The sequence below is a fragment of the Panulirus ornatus genome, chromosome 68 (assembly GCF_036320965.1).
Source record: "Panulirus ornatus isolate Po-2019 chromosome 68, ASM3632096v1, whole genome shotgun sequence".
Taxonomy (NCBI): domain Eukaryota; kingdom Metazoa; phylum Arthropoda; class Malacostraca; order Decapoda; family Palinuridae; genus Panulirus; species Panulirus ornatus.
Window position 1 is genome coordinate 17,914,528 of NC_092291.1, and position 15,056 is coordinate 17,929,583.

A 15,056-nucleotide genomic window follows, 5' to 3' on the forward strand; every position below is an offset into this window, starting at 1 on the left:
ATTACCCAGGATATATCAAATTAATAATGTATGCCACCTAGATTGCCCTATTTGTGATCAGATGAGCTGGTAGAACAATGTTTGATATGGCTTTGAAACAGGGGAAAATGTGGGATTAAGAATAAATCAAATTATGTTCAAATGTGACTGCCATACCTAACCCAATTTTACCTTGGCTAACCCAGCCTAGTAAGGCACAGAGTTGGGTAAATTGGGTTTAGATTGGTTTAGGCTTGATTAAACCAACATTTTGCATCCTACTGAGTTGGATTAAGAGCTGCGACATCATACAAGAACTCATAGTCATTTAGAGTCAGTGTATAGGATGAAAACATTTCTTAAATGATGATAGTTGTAGATCTTTTTAAAACTTATATGTTGATAGTTGTAGATCTTTTTAAAACTTTAAATTGGAACAACATTCTGATGTAGCATGTGGTTCAATTTTCAGCCATTTGTTACATTTAGATTGATGTGCTTTTGTCACTTACACTGCTCTGCTGGGAGGTTTCTTGATGGTGAAATTCAGATTTTTGTCATGTTATAGAGACCCAGCTGTGTTCTTACATAATGATGCAGGTCAATATATGATGATATTTCATGGAATGCTCTGTGCACTTTTGTTGCTGAAAGGAACATTGTGGTGAAACACTGTATGTGAAACATGTTGGAATTGAACAAAGGCAAATGAAATGTGGCATGTTAATAGAAACTGAAATTTCAGTTTTTCTTCTATGCATATTTTGCTTCAGAAATAAAGTTAAACAAATACAAGTGCCTCCCATTTGGGTAATCAAAATATATGCATAAATGTGCATGTAAAATCACATAAAAAAAACTATAAAAAGGAATGATATTGTTGGATGTCAGTTCACAGGCAGAGACCATTATTGAAACAAAGTAAGGGGAGAGATGTCATTGGCTAACTTGCTATAGTTTCCTTTTTCAGTGAAAATTCAATGCTTGTATATTCTTTCTCCTCTCACTTATTTTTTTCAGTAACTGCACAGCTTTTCTCCAGAAAGAAATGTTAATTTTAATAGTAATTTGGCACAAAGAAGGTACTGATACTAAAGAAAATTGCTGTAGAGTAATTACTGGCATTCTTTATATTTTATTTTCATTACACTTAACTACCATCTCCCACGTTAGTGAGGTAGTGCAAGGAAACAGACGAAGAATGGCCCAACCCACTCACATACACATGTATATCCTTAAACGCCCACACATGCACATATACATACATATGCATTTCAACGTATACATACATATAGATACACAGACGTATATACGCTTGTCCATATCCATACTTGCTGCCTTAACCCATTCCCATCGCCACCCTGCCACACATGAAAAATAGCTTATCTCTCTCTCTCTCTCTCTCTCTCTCTCTCTCTCTCTCTCTCTCTCTCTCTCTCTCTCTCTCTCTCTCTCTCTCCCTCCCCCTCCCTCCCTCCCTCCCAAGTCTCTATCTGTCATGTGTAATACACTGAAATCACAGCTCCCTTTCCACATCCAGACACCACAGACCTTCCATGGTTTACCCCAGACTCTTCACATGCCTTGGTTCAATCTATTGACAGCACATCGACTGGTATACCACATCGTTCTAACTCACTCTATTCCTTGTGCGCCTCTCACCCTCCTGTATGTTCAGGCCCCGATCTTTCAAAATCTTTTTCAATCCATCCTTCCACCTCCAATTTGGTCTCCCACTTCTTCCCTCCTCCTCTGACACGTATATGTCTTTGTCAATCTTTCCTCACTCATCCTATCCATGTGTCCAACCCATTTCAACACACCCTCTGCTGCTCTCTCAACCACACTCTTTTTATTACCACACTTCTCGCTTACCCCCCTTTCATTACTTATTTGATCAAACCACCTCAATGGTATTCGTATTTTTTTTATTATGTTTAATCGCTGTGTCCCACGTTAGTGAGGTAGCGCAAGGAAACAGACGTAGAATGGCCCAACCCACTCACATACACATGTATATACATATATACATGGTATTCTTAGAAAAATTTATTTTCATGTACAATATGAAGAATAGTAAAGTTTTACTCTGCAGATTATATGTACATTCAAAGCATAGTTCGAATTGACTATCAGATTTATCCTCCATCCTTTACGAGTCCCTTCCTATCACTGTATAGAATTTTTTTTTTTCAGGATTGAGAATACATCTATATGGTTGTGATTCACTGCAGGATAGGCTTCATTTTGCTGAAAAAGCATTTTTGGCACCTTTGAATGTCCCAGCCATCAATAAAGAGGATGTTGTTATTAAATGGTTATCACAACTCCTTACTGATAAGGTATCTCCATGTTGAATCTGTTTCTTAGCTATATATATTTTGATGATGAAAGAGTTCTGAATCTGATGTTATTACTTGTTAACTCCAAATTATTTGGTGTAAAATTTTACTTGATTTAAACAGTTAAGACAATAGTTGATGCAAAACATTTCTTTTCAGCCTTTAGGACTGCATATAGTACTAATGTTTTGGTTTTTATTAAACAGGTTGACTTGTGTTTTTAGATTTTTGATCATGCTGAGTATTCCCACCAGCATAATGCTGTTTGGTATGTCATTCAAAAGTAGCAGGCCACTGAAGGATATTTCAGAAAGTGACACTATGTTCTTGATATTTATGGTAGTCTCACTTTTCATGGCATTGTTGTTTGATTAAGATTTGATGACGTTTTAATGCTAAAGCTGTAAATTGATCAGAAATTGTTTTTTTGGCATGGCCATAAATTTTAGTGACCTAGATGCAGTTTCATGGTATTTTTATGACACTTTTGCAGAGATAGTAGACTGCTCATTGTTTTATCTCTTACAGGCAATAACGTTAAGTTCAGAGGACTTGGTGGCAGCATGGAGGACAATGAATACTCTTCTAAGCTCACGGAGACTAAAAGCCCTCTGCAAGAACAGCTGGCTATGTCCTTTGAGCTCTTCCTTCATTGAGGTATGTGGCTGATTCATTACTATTAGGCAGTGCCAGGTAATCCCAGTATCAGTTTGCTTCTTAGATATCATGTATGCTGATAAGGATGAAACTGTTTACGTAATAACTACTGTCATGCCATCTGTTTATTATCTTTGTGCACTCAAGCATTTGAGGTATACCATAGTATCTCTTATTGTGCAGCATATAGATACTGTGATCCTTATATTAACAGCATGTAATTGAATTTGCTTATAGTTGCATAATTCTTTACTCATAATAGATATTATTTCACCAAACTCCATTTTTATTTTGCTTTTGAAATGTTTCTCTGCAGAACAAGTCTGTTTTGGTACCATCTTTTTTTTTTATTAATTCCAATTTGAATCCTTAGTCCTTAATTTTTGTTGAGGTTTTGCTCCTCCCCATCTATATTCTAGGATTTTGACCTTTCTTCGTGTCTCTTTTTGAACAGCAAGTTCTTTCAGAGCTCAGGCTATGAGTGCAAAGAGCAAAAAAAGCTAAAAGATTAGTTTTGGAACTTAAAAGAAAGAAATTGTAAAAACATGAAATAAAAGAAATGTGTAGGTCTATCATGTATGTATGGAAGAATAGTATTTCCTAGACTGGTAGATTAGTTATAATGATACAGTTAAGATATACTGTACTTTCCTAAGAATGTGCTGTTCATAATCCCTATACCTTTAAAACTCTTTCCCTATCACCTTTCTTGAGTTTAGGGTCATTTGTCCCTTGTAATTTTTTTAAGGATAAAAAACAGTCAGCAGAAAAGGTTTGCCGACCCCAGTAGTGTTAAACAAAATGACACCACAAATGTTTCCAAACATTGCTCTGCCTTATGGCCTATGTTGACAGTCCTGCTGTCATCATTACTCTCGTTAGGCGGATCATTTTAAAGTTCATTACATTTTATACAATATTATGTGATTATTTGCTGATTCTTTTGCATCAGAAAATGAACAGAAAAATTATTAATGAAGATATTGCTTGCTTCACCATCCTTTTAATTAATTAAATGCTGCAAAATGTATACGTAGTATTGATGGTTTATCGTTTCAGTTCGTTTACAATTTCCAAAACTGGTGTGTCTGATTTTTACTGAAGATGAGTTTTTAAATGAATGAATAAACATGTGTGTTGGCTATTCCACTACATATTTTCATTGTTCTTTCTGAATATCTTAGCCAGAAAAATACTTGGATTGAATAATAATAATTTTCCTATACAATTTTAAGTTAACTATTAAAATGCAATTTTTATGTATTAAAACATTTTCTTTGATAAAAGAAGCTCATTTTGTAGTCATATTTAAATTACTGTCATATCATATAGTTTGTAATATTTTGATAACAATAGTTGCTACCTCTGAAAGTCAACTTGATAAACTAAACCTATTTTGAGAACCTGAGTACAATTGTAGCTCTGCATATTTCTTTTTTATACAGGAGATTGTATGCTATTCCAAAAAGTAGAAAACATTTGCCCACACAACTGCAGTGGCTCTGTCAATTAAATTATGATTATACATTGTTACAACTATGATTTTATGTTTTATACAGACTGTGGTGGACGTCATCAACAGTGGTTTAGAAGATATTGTGCGTGAGGGTGCTATCAAAGTGTGCCATACTATGGTATCCAATCCAACTTTAGCTCCTTTAGTCACCCATTCATCTGAACATTGCCTCTTTCTCACAAAAGGCCTTATAAAATGGTTACTTGAGGGCCATAAAAGTGATCTTGATGTAACACTTACATTGATGATGACAGTGGAAGTTAGCTCACATTTAAGAAGCCAGCCAAAGAGAAACTGGGCTATGACTGCTGTCATAGATCACCTATTGTTGCTTGCTGCTAGACTTGTTGTTGTCTTTTTGGATGATGACAGGGAGTTGGTGCAGAAGTTGCTTAAGGAAGTAAAGATGGTGATATCTACAAATTTGTTTCAGAATGAACTTATAGCTATGTACAGGGATACTTTGAGTACTTTGTTATCTGAAGAGACAAAGGCAGTGCTTTCTAGTGAAGTTGACAAATTATTAGTATTGATTCTGTCAGCAATTGAGAATGAGTTGGTTGAAGTTAGCCAGTGCTTATTAAAGGAGTTCCTTAATGAGTTTTTGCTTAGATTTAAAGGTCATGGAGCACTGCACTACCAAATTGTAATTGTTCTGTGTCACATGTTGGATGTATCTATTCCAAGTCCTAAAATTCCATGCATTGAAAAAAACAGTCTTGCTGCTCAGAAACTGAAACCATCAAAGCTTGATAAGGGAAAACAAGAAGCTCTTTTATATTCCATATTATATGTGGTAGAATCATCTTCATTAGACCTAATGGCAAATGTAAGTGGTGTGAACTTCAGCACATGGTTGGAAAGTTTAGGGGAAATGTTGACAAGTACTTCTCCTGAATCTACACATGGATACAAGTGCCTTCGCATCCTGTTGGCAGTCATTCCAGAGTTCATGAGTAACTGTATATTGATAAGGTTATGTGATATTTGTTGTTACAATAATGTACATGATATAGCAGCTTCTAAGGATGCCCTTTACTCAGCTTATGATGATCTACTTTGTGAAATTCTTGAGGTGTTCATCAAACTAAGAAATATAACAGAAATGTTGGGCAAGATTGTATTTGGCCTGAACGAGAATTCCGCCAGCTTGGACAATCAACAAATAATACCAGACTCGTTGCTTGTGTATGAAGGGAAGCTACTTTTTCCTCCCAGGTGAGTACAGTGTCTTATATGTAGCATGCCATTTGTTTAGTTATCTTTTTCATGGATAGGATTTTGACTAAGTATAGTGCAGGAAAAGTTAGTTGCAATTAACAAAGCAGATTCCAGCATAAGTGAAAAATTAGGAAAAACAAATGTTTTTGTAAAGACCTTTGTGTATGTCTAGGGGTGTGTGATGTCCCCGTGGTTATTTAATTTGTTTATGGATGGGGAGGTTAGGGAGGTAAATTTGAGTTTTGGAGAGAAGGATGAGTATGCAGTCTGTTAGGGATGAGAGGGCCTGGAAAATGAGTCAGTTGTTGTTTGTAAATGATACAGCTCTTGTGGCTGATTCGTGTGAGAAACTGCAGAAGTTGGTGACTGAGTTTGGAAAAGTGTGTGAAAGGAGAAAGTTGAGAGTAAATGTGAATAAGAGCAAGGTTATTAGGTTCACTAGGGTTGAGGGACAAGTTAATTGGGATGGATGTAAGTTTGAATGCAGAAAGATTGGAGGAAGTAAAGTGTTTTAGATATCTGGGAGTGGAGTTAGCAGCAAATGGAACCAAGGAAGCGGAAGTGAGTCACAGGGTGGGGAGGGGGTGAAGGTCCTGGGAATGATGAAGAATGTGTGGAAGGAGAGAACGTTGTCTTGGAGAGCAAAAATGGGTATGTTTGAAGGAATAGTAGTTCCAACAGTGTTATGTGGTTGCAAAGCAAGGGCTGTAGATGGTTGTACGAAGGAGGGTGGATGTGTTGGAAATGAAATGTTTGAGGACAATATGTGGTGCGAGATGGTTTGATCGAGTAAGTAATGAAAGGGTATGAGAGATATGTTGAAATAAAAGAGTGTGGTTGAGAGAGCAGAAGGGGGTGTGTTGAAATGGTTTGGACATATGGGGAGTGAGGAAAGATTGACAAAGAGGATATATGTGTCAGAGGTGAAGGGAATGAGGAGAAGCATGAGACCAAATTGGAGGTGGATGGATGGAGTGAAAAAGATTTTGAGCGATCAGGGCCTGAACATACAGAAGGGTGAGAGGCGTGCAAGGAATAGAGTGAATTGGAGCGATGTGGTATACTGGGGTTGATGTGGACTGAACCAGGGCATGTGAAGCATCTGGGGTAAATCATGGAAAGATCTGTGGGGCCTGGATGTGGATATTGAGGTGTGGTTTTGATGCATTACACATGACAGCTAGAGACTGAGTGTGAATGAATGTGGCCTTTTTGTCTGTTTTCCTGGCGCTGCCTCACTGAAGCGGGAATAGTGATGCTGTTTCCTGTGGTTCCCTTTGTTACTTCTATATCCCTCTCTCAAGAAAAGTTATCTGAACTGATTTATTAATGTATTGCCCATTCTTTTAATCCTCACATGCACACACAGTACAATCTTTATGTCAGTCTTCATACAGTTATGCAATATCTGTAATTTTACTTTTCTTATTTTATTATTGGCCTACATAACCCTCAGATTTATGCTGTCCATGATGAGGGCAGTTAGCAACTTGGGTCAGATGGGTCATAAACAAGTTCTGCAAGTTTGGGAACTCATGCTGTACTTTTTAACGAAAGATTGTTCTAAACTTCTTAGAGCACCAGGTATGTATAACCTCAGCAGGATTAATAAAAACATTACAGGTATTCTGTTGATACTGTCTGATGGAAGACAGCTTAGACGTACTGTATACTAAAGAACTAGATAGACATAATGGTAGTGCCATTGTATGAAGTTAAAAAATTGTGAAGAATGCCTTTGCACAGCACAGTAGTATAAGCTTGTAGATTGTGAAAGATGAAGTTTGATAGGATGATAATGTTAAAAACATCACACCGTAAAATGAAAGATTTAGAAAGATTGATCGTATGGTATGGATGTATGAAGAAGAATGTTGTGCTGAAAAAGATGAACATACATATTAAGCTAAATGAAGGTTTTTGAAATGTGCCAGGAGTGCAGTAAAACTTTTCTACTTTGGACACTGTTTATATTAGATATCAGCTTTATTAGATACCCAATGCCTGAGTGGAATGTTATATGATTTATTTGAGTTAATCTGATTAATGTGATGATAGTCCAAAGCTGTTCTCACTTGTGATCACAAACAGGTGCTTAGGTAAATACAATATAGTTTCTGTGCACAAAAATTATTTTACTACTGCATTCGTATTAAGCTAAATGAAGGTTTTTGAAATGTGCCAGGAGTGCAGTAAAACTTTTCTTCTTTGGACACTGTTTATATTAGATATCAGCTTTATTAGATACCCAATGCCTGAGTGGAATGTTATATGATTTATTTGAGTTAATCTGATTAATGTGATGATAGTCCAAAGCTGTTCTCACTTGTGATCACAAACAGGTGCTTAGGTAAATACAATATAGTTTCTGTGCACAAAAATTATTTTACTACTGCAGTCGTATGTTGTAGAATTGTGTATATTGATATATTTTTCAAATTGATATTCTGGTTCAGTACACAAACATGAGAAAAGAAATAGGATATCTAAGGTTTTAACTTTGAAAACATCCCTTCTGCATTATGAATGAACTTGTGTCATGTTTTCTCACTGATGTGGATTCCACCATATTTTGTAGGTAAAAAAAATAATAACATTCCTCCAAAAGTGATGATTTCACTGTACTTTAATAAAACATTAATACATGCATGAAGTTCAGTGTTTCTATATTATGGAGATTTGTTCATTCTGGCTTGCCGTGTTGCCATCAACATCTCTTAGTGCTTGCTGTTGTGTGTGACACTTTTGTCCCAGAAAACCTCAATTTTTTGCTTTCACATTAACATTACAGTAGTAGATATATAAGTGCGATTAGTAAGTGTAATTGTAAGTGTAGTACACAATAGAAAGTAAGTGAAATCTGCTCTTACCTCCAACCTCACCATCAGCACAATGGTTACCTCTAACATCAGTTCTAACCTCACATTCACCTTAAGCACTGGTAAGTATAGTGCAGCTTCTCTTTTTCCAGATCATTGTGTAACAGTATTGTGTATGTCACTGTACATACAGTTCAGTACATACATACAATGTCTACAAAAACTTTGTCTGCCTCCCCATACATTTTCAAATGCAATGTCTCACATTTTATTACTTTATCATCTCCCCCTTGGCCTTGATTACCATCTACAGATGTCTGGGTATGGAACTGGCATAGTTCTTAAAGTATTCTAGGTCCATATTTTGGGTATGTAGGGTTGATCTCCTGAATGAGGCAAGGCTTTGATGAGGTGTTGCAGGAAGCAGCTGCCTGAGCAAGCATTTTGAGTGCTCAGTATGCCTAGATGTCTCGTTTATTCATATTTTCTTGCTTCCAGGCAAGAATCTGGACTTTCTCCTCCTTTGAAAGATAAGGGTTAGCCATCTTGAAGCACAGGTGTAAGAACTATACAGTGCCCAGCAGAGAATTTCCCAAAATGAAGCGATTGTCTGGAGGAGTAAAGAAAGAACATTTTTCCTTAAGATAGCAAGAGGCATAGTGAGGCAGGTTGCTGGTGCTTACACCATTAGAAATGTTGGTCTTAGCGATCACATATAAGATGATTTCACCCTGAGAGTGTCATATGCTTGTGCCCACAATAAACCTGAGCTGCTTACCTCCTTTGAAAATGTATGGGGTCAGACATTGTTTTTTACGGACACTGATTGATAGTTCTAAACAGCTTTTTTATTTTGTGTTTAACCTATATGGGTGCTTTGTACATTCATTAGATGCATTGGAATGTAAGCCTGATGTACCCAATAAAGATTGTCTGATTAATGAACCAATTGCATATATTGGAAAAACAGATTGATTGGACAGGGTTTACCCCACTTAGTCCAGTAGAGAGGGTTCACTGTATACTGTTTGAGAAGGAGTCAAGTAAAGTCAGTAGATGGTAGTGTTAGATATAACACTAGTTTTATATTTTAGGTAAAAATTGTGGAAGTGCAAGGATGCTTATTTTGCCAAGGTTGATCAATATATAGATACCATCTGATATCTCACTATCTGGTTTATCTCATATATTATCCAGTAAGGAGATTGAAAAAGTTTTTGAAACCCCATGTATCAGTAGCGGGTAATTACTTCGGTAAGTAGTCATTTGCTAATGAATGCATCATCTACTTCTGCTCCAATCTGATACACTTGACTTTGGTGATTATTCAGCCTACATTCTTGTTTTAATATTGTGTATAACCTCCTTAAACCCACTTCAACTTTGAGTGTGATACAAGTGAGTCTTGTGCCTGTGGCAATAAGATCAGGAAGAGCACCAGCTTGGGATAAACTTCAGACATTTTGAGGCAGTTGATGCTGGTCTACATGGTGTTGATATCACCAGCACTCTTAGCTTGGCAAGTGTATCAGTGAGAACATTGTAAACATGCATAACGAAGAACATGGAACAAATGTTGAGGGCCTGGATCAAAGAGCAAAATCAGCATAACATCCCTTTTTTTTTTACCATATTGTATGTTTACTTAAAAAGATATCTTCCATTGCATTTCTCTTTTTTTTTTATACTTGTTTCCCATTTTCTGTATTAGCAAGGTAGCATCAGAAACTGACGACTCAGCCATGGTTATTTGAATATCTGCATTGCAATGTCTCTTGGTATTTTGTCCATGTTTTTTATGTGAAAATTAGATTGAGAAATATCTCTGTGAATGTAATCCCCCCTCATCTCGGTAAATCATGGGAAAATAAGTTCCACTGAACTGTGATTCCACTACAGGTTGTCTCCCAGGAATGCATCTCCAACTTAAAGCAGTGATTAAGTAAATGTACATGTGTGTACATGTACATGTTTGTACTTTCGTCTATGCAATTGATGTTGTGTGTGTGACATTGTGCAAAGACAATTACTGGGGAATTATGCCAAAAATTAGATATCAAGGGGATGGTTTTCCTGAGTAGGTGATGGAGTAAGGCTGCTGGGGCAAACTTCTCTAGAAAATTATTCATAGTAGTTTTGATATGACACTATCATTCAGAAGTTAATGTAATTTACATTTAAGTGTTTTTACTTTAAAATTTCAAGTTTGAAAATAGAACTTATTAGATGATCAAAATATATACTTAAAACTGTTATTTTGATATCAGCTAGTTTATGTTGGAAATCTTGCTGGTGTATTGGTAGAGAAGGCCTGTAAAGTATAGATGAAATAGAAAAGAATTATATTTCTATGTTTATTATACATAATTGCTGTTTCCCGCATCAGTGAGGTAGCACCAGGAAACTACAGAGAATGGCACACCCACTCATATACACATAAACGCCTATATATTCACATATATATACATATACATATCACATATGAACATATACATATATATACATTTACATATATACCCATGTACGTATTCATACTTGCTTGCCTTCATCCATTTCTGTCGCCACCCCACCTCACTGGAAACGGCATCGCTACCTACCCCTGCTTCAGCAAGGTAGTGCCAGGAAAACAGACAATATAAGCCACACTCGTTCACACTCAGTCTCTGTCTGTCATGTGTAATGCATTGAAACCACTGCTCCCTATCCACATCCAGGCCCTGCAGACCTTTCCATGGTTTACCCCAGATGCTTCACATGCCCTGGTTCAGTCCATTGACAGCATGTTGACCCCAGTATATCACATCATTCCAATTCATTCTATTCCTAGCACGCCTCTCTACCTCTCTGTGTTCAGCTCCCGATTGCTCAAAATCTTTTTCATTCCATCCTTCCACCTCCAATTTTGTCTCCTGCTTCTCCACCCCTGATACATATATCCTCTTTGTCTATCTCTCTTTACTCATTCTCTCCATATGTACAAACCATTTCAGTGCACCCTCCTCTACTCTCTCAACCACACACTTTTTATTTCCATACATCACTGTTATCCTTATACCCTTATACATGTCAGTATTTCATTGTTTCAGGAAAACCTGGAGACATACAGTTTGTGAGTATGGTGGTGTGGCTATTTTCATGTATTATGAAGGCCAGCCCAACCATGTTGACAGTTTCTTTAGTGGGAGTTGCACCAACCTTTGCTAACATAATGAATCGGATGGCTATCTATGGAATCAAGCCACTCATTCCTGCTATGCTGACTCAGCCTCATGTAAGTTTTGAGATTTCTTTGTTTTATTAATATTAAAGGTAAAGGAAATTTGATGTGTAATGCTTTTCAGTTATACAGTTTTATCACAGTAATTGAGTATTGCTGGAAGGTGAGGGAGGAGTATAACTAGATATAGTAAATTTTACAGAAGAAATACAAAGGAATAGTTTTAATGAAAAGAAGATATAGTAAAGAAAAATTTTCCATTCAAATTTGGAGTAGGTCAGATTGATCATATGTGCAAGAGGTAATCACTTGTGGCCAAGGATTTAAACAGCTTGCCTTCTAACACCCACGACAGTTTGTGGAGTCATAAGGGTGATTGGACTGTAAGAGGAATGAGTGAAAGTTCAGGATGGGAATGATAATTTTTCAGTAAGTAGGGTGATTAATAACTTAACCCTTTTGCCATGATAACAGAAAATCAGCCAGCAACTGGAAATGAGACTGCAACTTGCAGTTATTTCAAGTAACAAAGTTCTCCTACCAGTTTGAAAAAAAAGAAATGGAAGATCCCATGGGGTTTCCTGTCCCTCCACAAGTCAGGAAATTGCACCAGGCTTATGAAATGGGTGGCTCACACATGTTGGCTGAATGAAACTACACACATAAACAGCAACTCAGTCAGCTGATACCGATCCCCACTGAGTAATTCACGTATAAATTTATTTCCAATTTTTACTATTTTCACCATTATCTAGGTACTTTATGGATGTTATGTGTTATAGTGTCAAGTAGTAGTTAGTAGGAGCTGTAGGTAGGAGCCTCTGCAAAAACTGTGCTAGAGTTGCTGTCTTCCATTGGCTTCTTAATGGTAGGGTACTAAAGGCTGACAAGCAGCAATGGAAGTCACTAGTTATGGAGACTCTATTGTCATAGCCACCCCCTTGAGGGAGTGGCAAGTGGTAACAGGCGTCGAGATCTAGATAGGTAGATAGATGTGCCATGTGTGTGTGTTACTTGTTTAGATACACAACCGTTTTTGACAAAGAGTATGAGTTTGTGACACTGGGATGCCTAGCATCCCTTTTAAATCCAGTGCTTAAAGTATAAATGCCCTTTATAGTGTGTTCATCATTGTCAATGTGTGTTATGTATCATAATGCATACCGATATATAAATTATGAAAACATACAGTATTTTTGACAAATGCTTGTGAGTTGGCAGTGCTGAACAGATTAGTGTACCTTTCAATCCAGGCATTTAATTAATTCATGCCCTTTACAATTTCTACATTATGAGTCTAAGGAGCAAGAAAATATGTTTCACCTGAGGAAGTTTACGTCATCCTGCAGCCATCAACCATGGATACTTTGTTTTCTTTTTTTTTCTCTCCCCTACCCCCTCCTGCTTTCATGTTTTTTTTTTTGTTTTTGTTTTTTTAAATATATTAATGACAGGTATGGAGTCTCCATGATTTTCCCTTGATGAAAAAGTAGTTAAGAGTATATTACCATTTTCATATTTTACTGTAGAGTTGACACTTTTAGGGAATGCAGCTGGTTTTTCATTATCCAGCCAAATAATTATAGTTGGTAACAAAGTATGAGATAAAGCAAAGGATACTGAAACATGATGAGATTTGAGAGATTATAAGTCAAGGTTTGTGAGAGGGCACAGTTGGCTATGCAAGGGAAAACGGGATTTTCTTAAAAGATGAGTTGTTCAAAAATATGGTGAATCTTGTAACCTCATATTTCACAGTCAAAGTCAGTCCACAAAAGGTGTCATTTGGCCATCAAAAAATTGAATTACCAAGATAACCTAACCTTTTATTTGTACACCATGGTGGACCTTAGCCTTATGCTGTCTAGAGGTAGCAACAGATGATTATTCCAAGTGCTATATTTTGCATGATTTGTAGTTTTGCTGTTTTCTTTTGAAAGGCAGGTTGACCAAGGAGGTATGGCACAGTTTAAAATTTAGCAGATGTATGCTTTATAATTGTTACTTATGAATTCTTAATCTAGTTTAACATTGGGGTCCGTAAGTATTTAGTTTGTTTATGGCCTTTTATGTTGAGGTTGATGGATCATGGGAAGATTTTGTTTCATACTTGCCCACCTTTGCCACATTACCAAAGTAGCACCAGGAAGAGGCAAAGAAAGGCTGTGCTTGCTCAGATCCATTTTCTTGCTGTCATGTGCAGTGCACTGAAACCACATACCCCCATTTACACAGGCTCCACAGACCTTTCTAGGTTTCCCACCTGACTGCCTCTCATGCCATGGTTCAGTCCATTGACAGCACACTGTCCCCAGCATACCACATCACTCCAGTACACCCTATCCTGTGCATGCCTTTCACCCTCCTGCATGTTCAGGTCCCAATTTTTCAAATTCATTTTTCACTCCCATCTTTTTGTCTCCATATTAGTCTCCACATTTTCCTGTCCCCTCCACTTCTGACAAATATATCCTCTTTTTCAACCTATCCTCAATCATTCCTTCTGTATGTCCAAACCATATCCACACACCCTCTTCAGGTCTGTCAGTCACACTCTTCTTATTACTGCACCTCTCCCTTTCCTTTTTATTACTCAATCAAAACACCTCACACCACATGCTATCCTCAAACATTTCATTTCCAACACATCCATCCTTCTCATGTCCTTACATATAGCCTATACCCTGCATTCGTACTACAACATTAAGACTGCCGTACTTAATTATACCCATTTCTACCCTCCCAGTTATTGACCTCTCTTTCCACACATTCTTCAATACTCCAAGAACCTTTTCCCCCTTACCCACCTTATGACGCAAATCTTCTCCATAGTTCTTTTGCTAGCGTGTCCACTTCCAGGTATCTAAAACACTTCACTTTCTCTAAAGTTTCTTCATTCAGTCACACACCCCAGTTAACATGTCCTTTTGCCTTGCTAAACCTTATAACTTTGCTTTGATTCTCAATTAGTCTCAACTTCCTATTTTTACACATTCATCCAAACTTAGCCACCTACTTCAGTTTCTTACTCGAATCTACTACCAGTGCTGTGTCTTGAGCAAACAACTTACTTCCCAGACCCCCCCACACCCCCTACAGACTGCATACTTACCCCTCTCCAAAACTCTAGCATTTACCTCCTTCACCACACCATCCATAAACATATTGAATAGCCATGGTGTCAACAAACACCCCTGCCACAAACCAACCTTCACCTGGAACCGCTCACTTTTCTCTCTCCCTGCTGGAGTTATTTTTGCTGGGGATAGGGTAGAAAGAATATCACCTACACATCTTCTGCATGT

At 37.2% G+C, this 15,056-nt stretch overlaps 1 protein-coding gene across 1 annotated transcript in view; it reads left to right on the forward strand.

Moving 5' to 3' along the window:
- Positions 1-15,056, forward strand: part of LOC139747333 (uncharacterized) — a 43,038-nt gene that overhangs the window by 1,539 nt on the left and 26,443 nt on the right. The window contains exons 2-6 of the mRNA XM_071659518.1: positions 2,176-2,321; positions 2,850-2,978; positions 4,538-5,712; positions 7,172-7,299; positions 11,621-11,805. Of these exons, the coding sequence (XP_071515619.1) occupies positions 2,176-2,321; positions 2,850-2,978; positions 4,538-5,712; positions 7,172-7,299; positions 11,621-11,805 (1,763 nt within the window). The remainder of the gene's footprint in view (positions 1-2,175; positions 2,322-2,849; positions 2,979-4,537; positions 5,713-7,171; positions 7,300-11,620; positions 11,806-15,056) is intronic.